A 19,046-nucleotide genomic window follows, 5' to 3' on the forward strand; every position below is an offset into this window, starting at 1 on the left:
AGCAAACACTTGACAATTGAAATCACCTAAAACAATCAGGGCAGTGTGCCTTGAGGACCAGAGTCCTAAAAAAAAAAAAAAGATTTATTTTCTTATTTTCACACTTGATTTTTATGAATCCACCGTTCATTTCAAGTATTAGCTCCAGCAGCAGCAGCTCTTTCTGTTTCCACGGCCTTCCTGCAGCCGACCCACTTCTGCCGCTCTACCTTCTGGACTCATCTTCCAGGCAATAAGTCAGCGCAGCCGCTCCTGATCACATGTCAGCCCATGCAGCAGAAACGGGAGTGACGGAGGCTCACAACCCGCCCTCCCTTCCCGCGTCCTCTCCTCTGGCGGCCAATGGAGCCGCGGAGCGGGGACGAGCCTTCAGAGGGAGCCTCTCGGTTTCCACTACAGTCATGTGACAGCCACATAGTAGAACTCCGTGGGAGCAGAGCGGACGGTCGGACCGCAGCGCTGCGTGGATAGGTGAACCCCGTGCGGATAAACGGCTGCTTCTCCGACCCAGAGGGATGACGCAGAGCCCCCGGAGTCTCCCCGGACCCGGACCCTGACCACGGTAAGACCGGATCCAACTTAGTGAGGGGAGCGTTTTCTCACGGTGCCATATGCTGCTGCTGCTGCTGTCTGGATGAAAACATGTTTACGTGAAGGAGGCGAGGAGGAGAGGAGAGGAGAGGAGGTTCTGATTCTGTAACTGTAAACGACATGATGCACCGCAGTTCTCTGGACGCATCAGATTTAGATTTTTAAAAAAAGAGGGAAAAGGGAGAGATTAAATAGCTTCATGTAAAAAACAAGATTTCTTCTTCTTCTTTTTTAAATAATCGGTTATATTTGGATCTACTGTGAACTAATAATTAATAATAATAATAATAATAGTTCAGATTGTTCGACATAAATTGTTGTACAAACATGACAACAATCCGTACTGCTCCAGCTCCAGACTGCTGCCGTCCTGTAAACAAGCGGAGCAGGTGATCCTGCACAGCTGCTCTCTGTCGCCCCCAGGCGGCCCGTTTCCTTCCTCGTTTCCCCCCCCTTTCTCCCCCCTGTCTGCCTGTCGCCCGGGTTTACCTTCGGTCACTCGGAGTATGCAGGGGCCCCTAGAAAGGAAGCACGGAGAGAAACACGAGGGGAGGGAGGCCGAAGCCCCCCACGTTCCAGTTAAGCAGCCTATTTATGAGGCCTACTGTAGGACATTAATAGGAATATGATACCGCCACATGCTATCACTGCTGCTCTTTACAGTTTGGTCCAGAATCAGTCCTCTGAGTGTAACCTATCAACCTATTAAACTGCATTCCTATTGAAAAGCTTTCATTTACCTTGAAAAATATGAGATTCTTTATGTCACCTTGAACAAAAATTTAAAAAAAAACAAGAAATGACTGACTGGAGAAAATGTACAACTCTGCAGATATCTTCCACGACTGGATGGTAGTGGTAGCCAAAATTAACGTGATGTTGGATGTTCAATAATCAGTTGATTTAATTGCTATATACACAGATAATCTACCGTCTGAATAAAAAAAACAACAACACTAGAAATGCTTTTGGCAAGCAGTGACCTAATGTTGGCTGAGTGAAGTCCGATTTTTGCAGGAAAAAATGCAGGAAATTTCTGATCATCTGATTAATATCGATCAAAATGGGAATCAGAGAAGACCGTCCACTCCGACTTAGAACAATCCTGTCTCATTCGTCATTCATTTTGATATTATCTTAGGATTTTTGAACCTGCTCACCAAAACGTTGAATGCTGAACTCATTGCGGTTAGCGAGTCAAAACACTATCGGGAAGATAAAAACACAGAACGCAGTGTGAAGGTGAAAAGTTCCATGAAATCATGAAATCTTGTTTTTGGTCATCTGAAGGAAAAAAAAGCAGATGTTTTGTTTCAGGTTTTGTCAACTTCATTTATGTTAGTTTTAAAAGAATGCACTGAAACAGTCTTTCTGAGTCTGCAGTATGTCAAAACTTAGATAAATGCGAATAAGAGCTGAGAAGAAAAGAGTGAAGAGTTGACTAAACTATGTATGTTTTGTCCTAAATAAATCAGAAAACAGGACAAAGTATATGTTGTCCTGTTTATTTATAGAGTGCACAATGACAACATGTCATTTACCAAAGTCATTTCAATTCAACCACACATACAATCCAAATGATGCTAATGGTAAAGTGCACCAAGTCCAGTTCATTGTTCAAATTGGTTTAAAAGTTTGCTATCTAAGAAAAAACAGCAGATTGCACTAAGTCGTTGACTTTACATCAATCCGTCATACCAAGCATGCATGTAGCAACAGTGGAGAGGAAAAACTCCCCTTGAACAGGAAGAAACCTCCAGCAGAACCAGAACAAGCGGCCACCTGCCGCGACCGACTGGAGTTTTGAAAAGACAGAGCAGAATGCAGAAAGAAAACTAAAGTAGGATTAATTTATATATGGAAACTTTAATAGTTAATCTCCAACAATAAATGGTTGCAGCTTCTATGGAGAGAAAAACTCTAAGAGAAAACTTAACTAACAGTTGAAATAATCACCAAATAATTCAAATTGTAGAACAGCAGAAGAACACAAAAGTAGCAGGGTTAAGGAAAAGTGGTCTGTCCAGTAGCCTAAGCCTATAGCACCATAACCACAGAGACAGCTCAAGATAACCTAACAGTCTATCAATAAGTTTTATCAAAAAGGAAAGTTTGAAGACTAGTCTTAAAAGTATCACTGACCTGCAGGTTGCCTTTTTCTTGAGTTTGAATTCGCAAACTGAAGACGGGACGTTCTCTGATTCATCTCTTAAATCATGAACTCCGAACTTTGATGAAAACGAGATAGTGTAACAAAGCATAAACCTGAAGCTGAATCACGATGTGTGTGTTAGTAATGTCATAAAGTGTTTTATATATCATATTCAACTGTTTCTCAGAAATGTATCAAATAAAATGTTGAGGAGCTGGATTGTTTTTAGTTACATTTTCTAGATGTTACTTTTTTGTCCTTGCAGAAATCCGGCATCCAGCCTGGACACCTCTGGATTGTTTCCTGTACGGCTTTGAGGTTCTCACTGGAGTGGGGAGGGTGACCTTGGTTACTGTAGTTTATTTGGTCTACCCATCTCCACGGCCAAGGACAAGTTCTCTCGGATCTGTGTAAACAGAGTGCAGAATTGAGCCAGAGGAAGCAGTTTGGCCAGGGATGGTGGATAACTCTCCAGCGAACAGAGAGACTTCCCTTCCACTCAGCTGTTCTCTACGTGCCTACAGCCCACTAGACATGGTGTCGGACCTCGGCTCCTACCAGGTGATCCCGTCACCGTTTTCAGACGACGATGTGAGCTTGCTATCCAGCCCTCGCTCCTGCTCCAGCCCAGATTCACCGGAGCTCAGCTCCAGCTGTGGAAGCAGCTCTAGCGCTGAAAGCCAGGACAGCATCCTGGACCACCTGCTGTCCCAGACCTCCTTAGGAAGTGCCGGCAGAGTTTCTGCCGCACCCGAGCCACTAAACGCCTTCCAGTGGGACTCGAGGGGAGATGAGCCATCCAAACACAAGCCAGCGGAGGAGGAAGACTTTAACTTTCTCACTTGGTCAAATGTGGAGACAGCAGAACAGCTTTTAGGGTCGTTCCATCCGACACTGGAGGAGATTGAAGAATTCCTTGAGGAGAATATGGAGATGGTGACGGTGAAGCAGGAAGGGTTTGACGTTGGACCAGAGGAGACTTTTGGTTTAGATGGGGGTCTGGAGTGTTGCAGGGCGTCCACTTCTGAGCTCAAGTTGGAGCCAGATGCCAAGCATTCAGACCAAACTGTCCCCACTGCCGGCACCTCTGGTCCAGCCACGGTGGCCCTGCCCATCAGCAAAGCATCATCGGCCAACCCAATGCACGAATCTGTCGCAGGGGCCAAGAAAACCTCAACCAACAAACCGTCATTAGAAGACAGGTCCACAAGCAGCAGCGGGACGCCCGTCGTCGTCCAGATTCAGCCCATCCGGGTGAAGCAGGAGCCCACGCTGACCCCGGTTACTCCGGCAGCCCAGCCCTCAGAGCCTGGCCTCGTCTCAGACATCAAAATTGCACAGCTGCTGGTCAACATTCAGGGACAGACTTTTGCCCTGGTGCCCCACATCATGCCATCCCCCAGCCTCAGTGTCTCCAAGTTCGTACGGATTGCGCCAGTCCCCATTGCAGCCAAGCCACTCGGGCTGGGGGAGAGCGCTGCCAGCCAGGCGTCGGCCATTCTCATTGGAGGTCAAAGGTTCCAGAAGAATCCCGTCGCAGATCTCATTAAAATGCACAAGTGCTCTTTTCCTGGCTGCAACAAGATGTACACAAAAAGCAGCCACCTGAAGGCCCACCTGAGGAGGCACACCGGGGAAAAGCCGTTCGCCTGCAACTGGCAGGGCTGTGGATGGAGGTGGGTGCCACCGGGACCGGGTGGGCTTTTGATGTTTATGTAATAAGCTATTTCTGTTGGTTACACAAAGTGGTTCACTGAGTGAAGCAATAAAACAGACTCCTTGGTGCAGAAGGATTTAGAACAGGTGTCGACAGCCTGCACCCATGGACAGAGTTGGATAGTAACTAGTTGGTATTTGTACTTGAGTAACTTGAAACAAATGACCTTTAAGAGTATTTTTACTGTGCTGTACTTTCTACTTTTGAGTAATTTTGTTTTGAAGTATCTCTTCTCTTACTTGAGTGAAATTTCTGGATTCTCAACCCACTGATTGACAGAACTTTTAAATAATAAGTGACTGATAGTTTGATCAGTTACTCAGTACTTCAGTAGACTTTTTACCAAATACTTTTTTACTCTTACTTGAATACAATTTTTGGGTCGTCTGCCTCTACTTGTAAAGTTTGCTGAATCAGAAGGACGTCCTCCTGTTTCATGAGTGTGGAGGAAGTTGTAATTGTAACCTTAGCAACGGCTTCTCTGTGTCGCTGTCATCAGGTTTGATGGAGCTGAGAGTGGGAGAATATTGCGGTGGCCTTCTTACTGCGAGGTTCATCTGTAATCCTAAAATACTCCCCCGCCCCCAGATGCACGCAGAGACATATTAATTCATTAAAGTCCAACCTTTAATCTGAGTAACTTTATTTAGTAGGTGAAAACTGCATGTTCTTACTAAACCAGTGGTGGTGCAATTGCTGGAGCCGTTCTGTTAGCCCTGTGTACATCCTCCCTCAGCCAACAGGACAGCGCTCGGTATTTCACAAGGTCGAAGCTCCACATGATGATCAGAATCCTGATGCTGTCTGCTCTCCAGCTCAGCCCACATATTTATTTAAGGTTTCAGGTCTAGAGAGTCATATGGCCGTGCCCAGAGGTGGGCAGAGGACACAAAAATGGCACTGAAGTAAAAATAGCACAACTTCTACATATTCTAAATCAAGTAAAAGTAAAACGTAGCCGTCCAAGAAATGACTCCAGTAAAAACATATTTGGTAAAAAAAAAATCTACTGAAGTACTGAGTAACCAATCACATTATTAATAATTTAATATTTAGAAATGACATCATCAGATGGAACAAAATATAAAGCTAAGTGGAAATTTTGGTACTTTAAGGACCAAAGTGACAACAATTTATATAAGTAGCAAAATATAATAAAATCAGGTAAAATAAAATTTTTCCAAACCAGTTTCTTTCAATAAAAAAAATCTTCTGAAACTTTAACAAAACCTGCAGCTGTGTCTCTGGTGGATTTTCTGGTTAAAACATGTTTGTTCTTCATTCAGTGGGTAGAAAATCCAGAAATTCTACTCCAATAAAAGTATTGATACTTCATAATAAAATTACTCAAGTAAAAGTAAATAGTGCAGCATAGTAAAAATACTCCTTAAAGTACCTTCTTTTTTTTTTCAAAAATAATTGCTCAAGTAAATGTAATTGAGTAAATGTGACTAGTTACTGCCCATCTCTGGTGACCAACACTTCCAGTTAAACTCCCAGTAATGTTTAACAGATTCTACAGGTTTACATTTGTGATGGTAGGACAGAGAGGCCCCCCCCCAACGACACAAATATGTTTTCCCCACCAGGTTTTTGTGGAATGTGGTGAGAATAAGCAGTGAACCAATTTATTGGTTTGTTTGGTATGAAGCTCTTTGAGTATAACTGTAAAATCAGTTTATAAATTTAGTCCACATAGAACTTTGCAGTAAGATGCACTAAAAGCCCAAATGGATAATGTGATTAGATGTGAACAGCACTGTACGTATATTCACATTTTCCTGCTAACACGTTTCTTAGCCTGTTTAGCTCCATGAACTGTTCTACATGTAGAGCTACTGCAGTCATTTGAACAAGTTTCTGAGTCAATCTGAAGATTTATTTTTTCCCTTTTATTATTTAACGTGGACGGACTATTTTTGGGATCGTTTCTTGTACTTGTCACACACACCAAGTTTCCGGTTCCTGAGAAGTTGGAGTCCACAAACAAAGACTAGCTGCATCAAAATGGCCATATTTGATGCTGTGCTTTGCTACTAAAAATCAGTATGAGGGATATTGTGCCTGATGTGAATGTGCTTGAATGCATAGGTATGGTCTGAACTATGCCGTTTACCTTCTGGATGCCACGTCTTGCACGGTGCCAGTAATTCATCCTGAAGGTCCTGTGTTGCCTCTGACCTCTCAGTCAGCTGCTGCTCATGGTTTGTAGTTGGAAAGCAGCGTACGTTCTGACAGGATGAGGAGGGCCGCACACGTTTGCTCAGTTTAATCCAGGAACTGTGTTCTAGCAAACAAAAGGACCTCTGTCTGTTTACAAAAGGCAGGGTGTGTGTGCGTGCATGTGTGTGTGTGTGTGTTTCAGCATTTCTCATCTTGCAAGGCCCATCTTTCCAATAATGTTTGAGAACCTGCTCAAAACATTATTATTATTATTATTTTACAGCTAAGGTTAATGGTTAGGTGTAGAGGTTACTATAATGCAGTACATTGTAGTACTACACTATAGTATTACAACAAGAGCTTTGTGTAACTGGTTATATTTACTTGAGTAATATTTTGGAAGAAAAGTACTTTTAGAAGTATTTTTACTACCCTGCACTCTTTTACTTGAGTAATTTGATTATGAAGAATCGCTTCTCTTGCTTGAGTGAATTATTTGTGTACTCTGCCCACTTCTGACTATAATGCAGTACTATAGCATCAAATAAAGAAGTGCACTGTAAGGAAGACAGTGGTTTTCTTAGCAACCTGCAGACAAAACAGAAAAAAAGCCCTACTTCGGTTTGCATGCAATCACTTAAAGGGAGCAAGAGTGAGGTTGTTGACCCGACAAAGAATAAGCACTGAATAGTTACCATGACTGTGGGCAGGAACGTCCAAGCCGCCTCACGGCATGAAAGACGGGAAGAATCGAGCAAGAGTCTGAAGGGGGGACAGAGAGGGGCCCACAGGAAGCAAAATGCCCCTCAGCTTCCTACTGTAAACGGTGATGTTGGGCAGTGCTGACCGTCATGCCAGAACAATTGTCGTAGTCTTTGTCTGGTCGTCCAGTTCAGCGTGTCATTTTCCTTTCGAATTCACGTGCCGTTTTGATGATGACACTAAAACTTAATGCTTACTTGTCAAACACTGATTTGGCCGAGGCGGTGTGTGAGTCGAACACAGGACCCTGCAGAGCAGCTGCAGGCCTGCATGGAGCCAGATATCGTCTCGTTCTACACCGGATCGGTACCGTGTTCCCAACAGCCCGTGTCAACGCTGGACATCATCGGCTCACTGCAAAGCCACTGCTGCGCCAAATCAAGAAACACCCTCTCCGGTTACCATTAAATAGAGACTAAATTATACTCTGCAGTTTATATTCCAACTGGAGTCACTGTTAGAAAATTATACTGAGTTTATGTTTTAAGATGCAAAGATTATGTTGCTATTGTCTTAATGACAGAATCTTTCAGCTTTCAGCTAGTGATGGAGTTGGTGATGTTAGTGGTGGTGATAATGGTGTTGGTAGTGCCAGTGGTGGTGATGATGGTGATGGTGTTGGTGTTGATGGTGCCAGTGGTGGTGATGATGGCGATGGTGTTGTTAGTGGTGGTGATAATGGTGTTGGTGATGTTAGTGGTGGTGATAATGGTGTTGGTGATGTTAGTGGTGGTGATAATGGTGTTGGTAGTGCCAGTGGTGGTGATGATGGTGATGGTGTTGGTGTTGGTGGTGCCAGTGGTGGTGATGATGGTGATGGTGTTGGTGGTGCTAGTGATGGTGCTGGTGGTGATGGTGTCCATCTGCAGCAGTCTGTGGTTGTGAGGCAGGTAAACACAGATATGGCCAGTCAGGTTATGTAGGTTAACATGATGGGAAGAAGCCAGAGGTTCCATAAATCAACCAGGAGAACAAACTCCACACAGAGTCGGGCCCTCATTGCTGAGAGTCAGGCCCCTATTGTATAACTGACCTTTATTTATTGATTTTCATCCACAATAACAAATAAGAATAGAGAGGGATCAGAGGAGAGTGTTTTAAGAGTCACTCTAAATTCAGCCTCCGGTTAGGATGAACCTAATAGGTTCAGACTAAATGTGGTCGTCTTGTGGTTTGAGTTCCTTCACATTCTGACAGTCTAATGTTAGCCAGGTGGTGGTCCGAGGGCCCACTGGGCCCCTCAAACACAGATATCTAGCCATTTTCATCATCTCACCTTGGTGAGATTATGCTCCCTCTTTCTCTACCCCGAGTTTTATTTTTATGATCAAATGTTTTTGCGTACAATCTTTACCATAACGACAGAAGCGTGTAATAGATCCTGTTCCATTCTTAAATGTAGTCGTCTGAAAAGGTCAAATATGAATCAATAATTGACAGTGTTTTTGTTTTTTTCCCTCTGTGGAGGTTCAGAAAAGTTTCAAGGTTCAGCCATTTCACTGGCAGAGTAAAAATAGTTTTTGAGAGCCGCCATGCATAGGAATAAATGTGACAAATTTCGTATTTCCAGGACAGCTTGAGAGTTCAGTTACCTACTTACTGTATGTGCAGCTTCTAAATGTGTATAACATAAATTATCTTGTTGAGATTGTGATTTTTCTTTTTAAATAAAAGTGGTTGCAACCCGCAGCAGCTTCTGTGTCAACAGCAGCATTATTAGGCAAGTCTGCTTTATTCATATAAAGCCAAGAAAATGGTGTCTGACCAGTGAATGTTTGTAGTAAATCATTCTGCTAACATGTCTTATAGTGTAGCTATAATAATAATAATAATAATAATAATAATAACAGCCCTCTATGTAAACAGGCATTTAAATCGATCATGACAGCAATTGAACTATTTTGACATTTCTGTGTGGAGTTGTTTGCAAATTCAAATTCAAAAATACTTTATTGATCCCAAAGGGAAATTAAATGGTGTTGTATAAAAACATTTAATTCAGATTCTTCAAAGAGTCATTGAAGATTGTGATGGCTGTTGGCAGGTGTGCATTACAGATGGCTACACTTTTTAGATGACAGAAGCCTACTTTTCTTTCTAGGTTAACATAGTTAGGTAATGGTTTCCCACGTTGCTAAGGGAAAATCTTTTAATGAGGTTATCTAGTGACTTCCCTCTCAACAGAACCCCACTGACCTTTTAAACTATGTGTCTCTAAGACTGAAGTGGATCTTTTGGTATTTTTGTATCCGTATCTTATAGTGTTTACATGTTCATTTGAAACATGGCTGCTCTGTCACATGACAACATCACCGTGTGGGTTTTGTATCTTGCTCGGTCAGCTAAGGAACATCTGGGCTGCAGAGTCCAGCTGCGTGCAGTGACCGGCAGACATCTTGTTTTGCTGGGAGGAGAGCCGGCAGCTGAGATTCACGCCGCTTCAGCCGACCGGTGTTTTCCTCTCCTCCAACTCCAGCTGGGATTCCACGCTGGTCTAACCGAGCTGCAGGCCGAGGAGTTACAGCCTGGTGTGAAACGCTTCGGCTCACGGCCGATAATTATGTGGTTAAAGCTGCTCGGCTTGGCGAGGAAACCGTTGTAGAGGCTGGACAAACAAGATGTTGCTTGAGAGTAAAAGGAAGATCTGGTTTCATCTCGCCTGACTGGAACCATCCTGTCAGAACTACTTCCTGACTGAAATTCAAACTCAAAAATACTTTATTGATTCCACAGGGAAGTTAAATGTGGTTGAAGTCAAATTCTTCAAAGAGTTATTGTAGATAGTGATGGCTGTTGGCAGGAAAGATCTCTTGTAGCGGGAATTTGAAGAAGACGCTCCGTTTTCCCAAGACAGTCTCTCTTCCAAAATAAGAGTCTCAACATAATGAGCAGAAGAAGTAAAGCTAACTGTCAAAGTTGGTTAACTGTCAAAGATAACCAGATATTTGGAGGACAGGAGACTTTTACACTCTTTTCTAAATGAGCTAAATCATCAATTGCTGATCATTCACTGATTTAAAAAAACTACTTCATTCTGATCAGTAGAGATTGGGTGTAATCACTTTTTACAGACCATAACTTTGCTCAACCTGAAGTTACTTTGGGTCAGGACATCCAGAAAAGAATTCATTTGAATTAATCCTTTATATTTATGACTGGTTTTTCAATCTCTCTCTCTCTCTCTTTTTTTTTTTGCTCATTATGTTTGTATTTGTGAAAATGTAGAAATCCAAATATCACTGAAAAGCGAAACATTTTTTGTCCCTAATAAATTAATAAAGCGTAGAGTTCATTTTTATTTGTAATTATTTACTGTATCAATAGCAGCGTTTCCATTGACCATATAATTGCACAAATTGGAATTACAAAAATAAATTCCCTCAATGGAAACACGTGTGGATCATTGTTATTGCTGAAGTTTATGTTCTTACTATTGATCCTCGTCAGTAAACGCCTGTAAACATCGATCAGTTTAGTCAATAAGAAAATAGCTTGTGGTTTCCAGCCTAACCAGCCCTTCTCCATTCATCCTCACATTTCATTTTCTCCTCCCTCCTTCCAGGTTCTCTCGGTCTGATGAGCTGTCCCGTCACAGGAGATCCCATTCGGGCGTCAAACCCTACCAATGCCCCGTGTGTGAGAAGAAGTTTGCCCGCAGTGACCACCTGTCAAAACACATCAAAGTCCACCGCTTTCCACGAAGCGGCCGGACAGTTCGCTCGGCCAACTGACTCTTCCATGTACTTCCAGGGATCGCAGGGGAGGATCGACTCCTCAAAGTAAAACCACAGAAGTATTGTAAGGACGCGTGCGTACATGAGCCTCAAAACCTTGCTCTACATTGGAACTGTCTGGGATTTGCTGTAATCAACCGGAAACCCAGGGACGGCCGAGTCCAGTAACCCCTCCAGTAGTTTGAAACAAGCCACCGTTGCTTAGTTTCTCTGGAACAACTGTGTCTGCACTGATATTTTGTTCTGTCTGTTCTGTCATCAGAAGATACGGTAAGCTTGTTTTCTTTTAGTCCTGATGATGCCAGCAGGACATGCGAGGCCTTCACTGCAGGCCTAAACACCTTTAGGATCCCTACAACCTAAATTATATATTCAATTGAATGTTATTGAATTATTTCCAATAGTAAGTACTGGAAGTAAACACTTCCAATACTTGTATCTATTCTCTTGGCTCCGCTGCTTCCTGCACATGTCTAGGTGGATTCTTGATGTTTCACCCAATCAGATTTCAGTCTTTATGTGTTGCCAGGGTCAATCTAATCGGCCTTCAGAATCAGTAGAGCAGGCCCACTTTCAGTAAGCAGTCAAACGGTTCATCAACTTTCAGATTCGCCATATAGAAAGCCCACAGTGACGTCAGAAGTTTTCCGGTCTCTGATTGGACGGTCAGACCGACCGCAATAAGCCCCAAGTTTTCCATACATGCTAGGCTACGTGATGATGGAGCATTTTCTCCATGGTTACTAATGGTTAGACGCATACCTTCTCCATAATCCTATATTTGATATTTTTGTAATCATACTTACTTATAAGGTATATGAACGTTAATCTTCTTACCTTGTAAAAAGCATTTTCTGTAAATCCGCGGTTACACCGACGGCTGCCGGTCATTATGATTGACGGCTGATATCCATCGCCGCCGTATATTTCCTAATTAAGTTTGGTTTCTATCCTTATCTGTTTGTTTATACAGCACAGCATCTTTTGACAATTTTTTTTTTTTTTACCCCTCCAGGGGGTCTTTTTGTGGGCTCTAGTGTCCCTTATATGACAGTAGGCTGACAGGAAACGGGGAAGGAGAGGGGGGAAGACATGCGGCAAATGTCGTCGCGTCCGGGAGTCGAACCCGCGACAGCCGCGTCGAGGACTCAAGGCCTCCAAATACCGGTCTCGCTAACCGCTACGCCACCACGGCACGCCCATCTTTTGACAATTTTTAAAGTGAAATCAACTAAATAACAGCGATAATAGGTTACAGATGTCTGCTTTATGACAGGCTTTACAGAAACGTTTAGGTTGTTTTGACGTCTGTCACGGCGGAGTGGGCCGAGGTCTGAACAGCGTGACGTCATGTGCAACTGTAACATTATCCCGCGGCGGATTTAAATGGTAAACTCCCTCTGAAGGCCCAGAAACCAAATGCCACTGGGATTATGTGGCTAAAAGTCATGTCTAGTCTGACTTCTAGTTTTTTTCTGAGCTGATTTAGACATTCCATCTCGAATCTTTGGATCCTGACGCAAATCAAGAAATTTTAGCTAAGTACATGCTGATTGTCTTCAGTATACGTCAAAGTTCAAACCTTACAACAGATTTCTGTCGGAGAGCAAAATCTGGCTCAGAAAGTGTGTGTTTTCTTTCATTTTTTCGCCAGACATTTTTTTCCCCCCACTCTGACATTAAGCATCAGAGGTGGACATGTTGTCACGACGATACACTGCACAAATAACTGCAAAAAGTTTCAGAGTGAAATATAAGACCATCATTAGTATTTAGGGCCTGTACAGCCTTCCGTATATCTCACATGTAGATGTAGATGCGGTCTTAAGATGACAATCTTCCAAAAAAAAAAAAGTCCAGGCAGTATGACTCACAAAATAACCAAGGAGGTAGAGGTCTTGATAATTAGATGTAACTCCAATGGGCAGCTGTCACCTTTTGTATGTAAAGATCTTAGTGACTATTTCGAACATTTCAATATGACTGAATGCCTCAATATGTGAGCTATTTCACAAATGACAAAAACCTGCCTCAACTCTACCTTGTATGTATGTTAACTGCAAACACCGCGATAGCCTTGCAACTCAGCTAGCAAGAATATTTTGTCACTACAAACGCTGAAGTTCACACTTCACACCTGCCTACTGAGCTGCCAGCAGAGGGAACTTGCAGGTAATTCAGTGACAATGTCTCTGTTACGGAGTCCCTCCTTACTGCCTGTAAATATTAAGGGCTTCCATCTGCTGTGTGTGACGTAATATCAGCGGATGTACAATATGGCACATCATTCCATTGATTCAGCTTTTGAGTTTGTAATGCTTGTGTGAACAGAGAGGCATTTGCATCCTATGATTGTATGTACATATGCAGGACTTGTTCATCGTTGCATCAGTGCAACACCACAGAGACTGCTCCGACAGCACATCCTGCTCATCCACATAAATGGCTGTAAACATTTCTAGTTGTCTGTAAAGTTGCCTGTACATAAATTAGTACATATGGATATATATGTATATATTTTTTTCCTTTGTTCTCTTTAAGATTCATCTACAAATAAAACCTTTTCAGTAATTTTTGTCGTTTTTTGGGGTTTGTTTTGTAGGTGTAGAAGACTGTGTGCGTCTAAACAGGCGCTAAATCCAGATCTCTCATCATTCGACTCTTCCTTGGTCAGAAGGACTAGGGCGACTCCAACAGTGCAGCTCGGAAGTATGTAATAGTTCACATTTTTATGTCCAGGTCTGCACAAACGGAAATTGTTCTTCCTGCTGTGACTCAACCTCCCAGCTATTCCCGGCGTTAGGGGGCGCCAGAGCAGTCTGCCAGCGGATCACCATGTTTTGATCTTTAAAAAAATTTAAAAAGTTTAAATTTACTGATTTGGTGATTGTATGCTATTCGAAGACAATGTTGATCATTCTTAAACGCAAATATAACAAATATAAACACTTCAGCTAAATCCCAATCAGTTATTGGCTTAATCATAAAGCTGCGTAATACTGGTCCACTCCCGGTCAAAAACAACCAATCAGAGCCAGGAGGAGGGTCTTAGTGCTGTCAATCTAGCTAGTGTATGTGCTACTCACACCTGCCTCCTTGCTCTCTGCAATGTTACATTTGTCCCCCACAGCAGATGTGAAATCTGGAACGATGTGATCTGAGGAAATCTCCTCTATTTACTTTTTTGTGTGTGTTTGACATAGATAGCTCATTTCACTCCTCTCCACTATTGGTGTGATGCTATACATGAAGAGGGTTTTATGATGATCTAGAAATGCTTTTAACTAGTAAGGCTCCATAGTCAATGATTAAAATCTCCAGCGACATTTACCAAGAATCACTTTCACCCCACTCTGCTGTAACTTTGTCATCTCAGTTGGTTTGCACTGAACAGGACAATCATATCTTTTCCAACAGGATGTCGTCCCGAAACGCCTCCCGACTGACGGCTTCAGATAATTCATCCAGAACCGAGAGAAACTGCCTTTCTCCAATTATGATTTGTGGTCAGCTATAAATAGATTGGTTAAGCCTTGCTCTAAACAACAAGTATCTTAATTAATCTCTCAGCTGAAATTTAGATTACAGAATGCCAGTTGCCTGCTTTATGTTAATGTTGACCAAAATCAAGTCTTGTCTTGAAGCCCTGATCTCACTTTGCTCTCATATCTGGCTTGGATGTTTTGCGAAAAGCATAAAACATAGGGGTGCACCGATTGCAGATTTCTGGCCAATCAGTGACTACCAATCTTTTAAGAAGCCTGACTTGCCTATTCCGATTTTATCCAACACCAATTTTTCTTTTGTTGTATATACACCAAGAAAGTCACAGAGCTGGAGACAGTGGTGTGACTATTGTTTACTGCAAACGTGCAGACATGACCTGGTGGGCCAGTCTGATGGTCAAACTTCTAGATGGCTGATTTTTAGACCTTTGCTGAGGTAGATAAGATCACCTTCACATGTAAGTATCGGTCAATCACCGATTAACCAAAATTAAGGAAATCAGCCCGGATAAATCATCCAGGCGATAAATCGGTGTATCCCTAATAAAAAAGGTGCTTTGAAAGTGGAAGTACCAAAAACAAAAAAAAGATTACATTGATCTTTCAGTCGTATTTATAATCTGAGGAATAAATGGGACATAATGTGTTACAGTGTCCCACAATATAGTTAGACACAAGCAGCCCTCTGAGCGATACCAATGCCACTGAACTGCGTGTACCTGATGACGTCTGACTGCAGTATTTGTGCGGTCAGACAATGTTTCTGAAGGTCTCTGCAGCCCTGCTGGTCTCACTGTTTATCGGACAAAACCAACAGAGGCAGACAGATGATGACGACAGTTGGGTTGATATCAGTCTGTCAATCAATCATTGACCTGTCTGTAACTACAAATCCAGTAAAAAAACAAAAAACCCCAGCAAGGATAAGCTCAGACTGAATATGTTTGGTATCCTCTCTGCTGGATCCTGTCTCTGACCCATGGCCAAGTCCAAGTCCAGTCTAAGGTCTTTCATCCCTAATCAAACTTTAGTCTCTAATGATAAATGGCCAAATCGTATCTGGAGCTGAAAGCAGGTATTTACATACGCTGAATAAAAAGGTACAAACATATTTGTCTGAAGTTCACCAAGTTTTCTGGCGTTAAGCAGAGAGAAATTGTTTGTATAATTCTAACTGACCTAAAACACAAAATGTTTGGTCTGATTTAACTTCAGATGAGAAAAAACATGCATGGGTCTTTTTATTTAATATATGTAGATATCTGGTTTTAGCTGTAGCCACAATAATTTGTCCTAAGTTTGTAAAGAAATACTTGGTTTGAAAAATGTTCTCCTGTAAACATAGTAAAGAACATTTCCTATCATCTTCCCTACTCAAATAAGTGTATACGCGAGAGCTGCTTCAGCCTTATGATTACATATCTTTGTTTCACACAAAACACCAAAAATATTATAGATCTTTTGGAAAAGTGCTTTTCCACACAGTATGCTGGCAGATTTCAGAGAGTGTCTGGATTTCTAATTCACAAAAGTTCTAGAAATCTTTTCTGAAGAGCCTGAGTAGATTTGATCCTTTGGCGCTCAGTCACTCCCAGTTATTTTCCTAGAAGTAGGTCTGTCGTAAACAGTGTTGGGTAGTAACGGATTACATGTAACGACGTTACGTAATTTAATTACAAAAAATGAGTAACTGTAATTCGTTACAGTTACAATGAGAAAATATGTAATTCAGTTACAGTTACTTCCGAAAATATTAAGAATTACAAATTTAGTTACATTTAAAAAAAAATATGAACAAAAACCTTTGCGAAATATGTAATGATATTTTTATTGCTTTGCGCCCTATATCGCCGTTTCCCGCTACGGCTCCTTGTCTCTATCATATTTGCCAGCCGCAATGCCACTCTGATGATCCGTCCTGTGCTGGCGGAGCCTCCTGGAGGAACAGCAAGCGAGCGGACGGTTCCATTTCAGCTCAAGCAGCGCATCAAAAATGACAGCCTTCCAGCACTGGAAATATAAGGAGCATTTCATTTACATATGTGAAAATGGCTCAAATTTAACCGTGCAGTGCAAGAAGTGTTTGCCGGCTATCAAGAACTTGTCCACGTCGAAGCAATCTATGTCAAACCAGAGGAAACATTTAGAGGTAAGTGCAACTCACTGATAGACGAAGCGTATTGTTTTACGAATATTTGACTGTTTGGTGTTGATGCATGACAAACGTTGGAATCTATTCTTTCCCATGAGACATTGTATGCAATGTGCTAGTGTTATGGTTTTCATGATGAACATAAAGTAAACTAGAAAATTCCTGAAGAAATGTAACTGGGGCCTGCCAAAGTGGGCCCGTCGGTTTGGACCCAGCGTTCTGATGCTAAAAATTAGCATAAATGCTAAGCTAAGTGGAATTTTATAACTTGCTTCGCAAGTCAGTCACTACTCTCCTTATGCATTGCTATGGGCAGGCCCCAATTAATGCTACTTTGAACATATAATTATTAATTATAGTATATTTTTCTTCTATCTTTTTTTTTCTCTCTCTTTTCAGAGGAAGCATCCAGGCGTTCTTCTGAAAGGCACGTTTAGTCCATCTGATACTCGGGAAGTATCCACAGTGTCCACAGTTGTTTTGCTTGTCTAACACAGTGATTGTGTGATTTTGGAAAACTATTGTTTTTCCCGTTTTGATTTTGAATGATATGTTGCAAACACTTCTATTTTTGTCAACATTCCATTGACTGTTAAATGTTCAATGACTAACTTGACTACCCATCGTCCATCTTAATTCTTGATGCACTGTATTATGCCGTGTTTAATTTTACAAGCAAGGGTGTGCAAAGAAAAAATCAAGAAAAATAAAATGTGATGTAAAAGTCTTACTTTGCTTATTTATTACTAAACTAGAGCACTTCATTGTCATTGCACATGTATGAAGTAATGAAATGCAGTTTGGCATCTAATCAAGTGCAACGTGTGCAGATTGTACAGCATGCAGTATTTAGAGATAAAATGCAGTTATTCACAGCTAGGGTAAGGAAAGATGGTTGATAGATATGTGCAGCAGAATAAATAAATTACCCCTAGGGAAATGCATGTATGTGCAGAGCCACTGTAGATAGGGCTATACAGGTGCGAATTGAAGAGGAACACTGTACAAATGTTGGGATGGTACAGTAAGGTATGGATAGAGGGGAAGGAAAGACTGGTCTTTGGGAAGAGTTCAATAAGGTGACCGCTGTAGGAAAGAAGTGGTTTCTGAACCTGCTTGTGTTAGTCTGCAAACTGCGTAAATGGTAGAGCCTGGGGGAGGAGCAGAAAAGAGTATGGCCCGATGAGAGGAGTCTGAGAAAATCTTTAATGCCTGGTGCTGGCATCTCTTCTTGTGGACCTCCTGTGATTGCCTGTCAGCAATTCCCTCTCAGCTTAGTGCTCTTTTAAGGTTCCCACTCAGTTCTCAAAAATTAAATGTTGAACATGGGTCAATACTCATTAAAACCTCAAAGTAATCAAAAGTAATTAGTTACATTACTTTTTAAAAGTAATCGAAAAAGTTACACTACAATTACATTTTAAACAAGGTAACTTGTAACTGTAACGGATTACATTTTTAAAGTAACTTACCCAACACTGGTCGTAAACATATGCTATTTGAGACCAAGTTAATAGATGACTCTCTCCACTCCATGGAGACACACATACACACACACACACACACACCCCCACACACACACCCCACACACTTGTATTTCTATCATTCTGAGGACTTTCCCTATTCATTTAGTAACTGCATTTATGCCTAATTCAGATATTTTCCTAAACCTAACTATTACAGTACACTCACAACATTATCTGTAAACCTAGTAGGACTGAGAAAACTGAGGACCAGGAAAATGTCCTCACTGACAAATGACCTTGCTTTGTGGGTGACAGTAGTGACTGTAGTTCCCTATAGGCAGCATATACAAGTACATGCACACACACATCGCTGTACTTCAATCCAACTGAGGACTTTGACTTCCATCAATTTTAGTATTTATAATTTCTGCCTGACCGAAACAATTACTAGTATATTCCTAATCCTAACCTTCACCAGATTGAAATGAAGGATCTTAATCTTGTCGAGTATATTACTTCATTTATTCTGTGGTTGCACAACACTGACTGTTGGGTTCAATCGTGAGAGCTGGCACCTTAATGGAGTCAGAGAGCAGAGGAAGTGAAGTGTGATGGGAGCACAGATCTGATTCCTGATTACAGATACTGGGTATGGACCAGCATTGACCAAGCACTCTGCAGTGTTTTCTAACGCTGTGAGGTTATGCCGGTTGCCATGGTTTCCTGTGTGGAAAACCGAATGGACGATCCTTTCCTTCAACATGGGTTGTCCATGAGCAGAGTTGGACAGTAACTAGTTACAT

The 19,046-nt window shown here is 41.9% G+C and overlaps 1 protein-coding gene and 1 long non-coding RNA gene across 2 annotated transcripts; both read left to right on the forward strand.

Annotated features, from left to right (window-relative positions):
- Nucleotides 1–370: 370 nt before the first annotated feature.
- Nucleotides 371–11,348, forward strand: klf15 (Kruppel like factor 15). The gene is made up of 3 exons (XM_032550217.1): nt 371–562; nt 3,009–4,419; nt 10,948–11,348. The coding sequence occupies exons 2-3, from the start codon at nt 3,200–3,202 to the stop codon at nt 11,114–11,116; spliced, it is 1,389 nt and encodes a 462-aa protein (XP_032406108.1). The 5' UTR covers nt 371–562; nt 3,009–3,199; the 3' UTR covers nt 11,117–11,348.
- Nucleotides 11,349–15,966: 4,618 nt separating this feature from the next.
- On the forward strand, nt 15,967–17,507 carry LOC116709853 (uncharacterized). The gene is made up of 2 exons (XR_004336976.1): nt 15,967–16,774; nt 17,177–17,507. It is a non-coding gene; the product is annotated as an uncharacterized LOC116709853 (long non-coding RNA).
- Nucleotides 17,508–19,046: the final 1,539 nt, after the last annotated feature.

Source organism: Xiphophorus hellerii, chromosome 20, assembly GCF_003331165.1.
Source record: "Xiphophorus hellerii strain 12219 chromosome 20, Xiphophorus_hellerii-4.1, whole genome shotgun sequence".
In the NCBI taxonomy this organism is placed as follows: domain Eukaryota; kingdom Metazoa; phylum Chordata; class Actinopteri; order Cyprinodontiformes; family Poeciliidae; genus Xiphophorus; species Xiphophorus hellerii.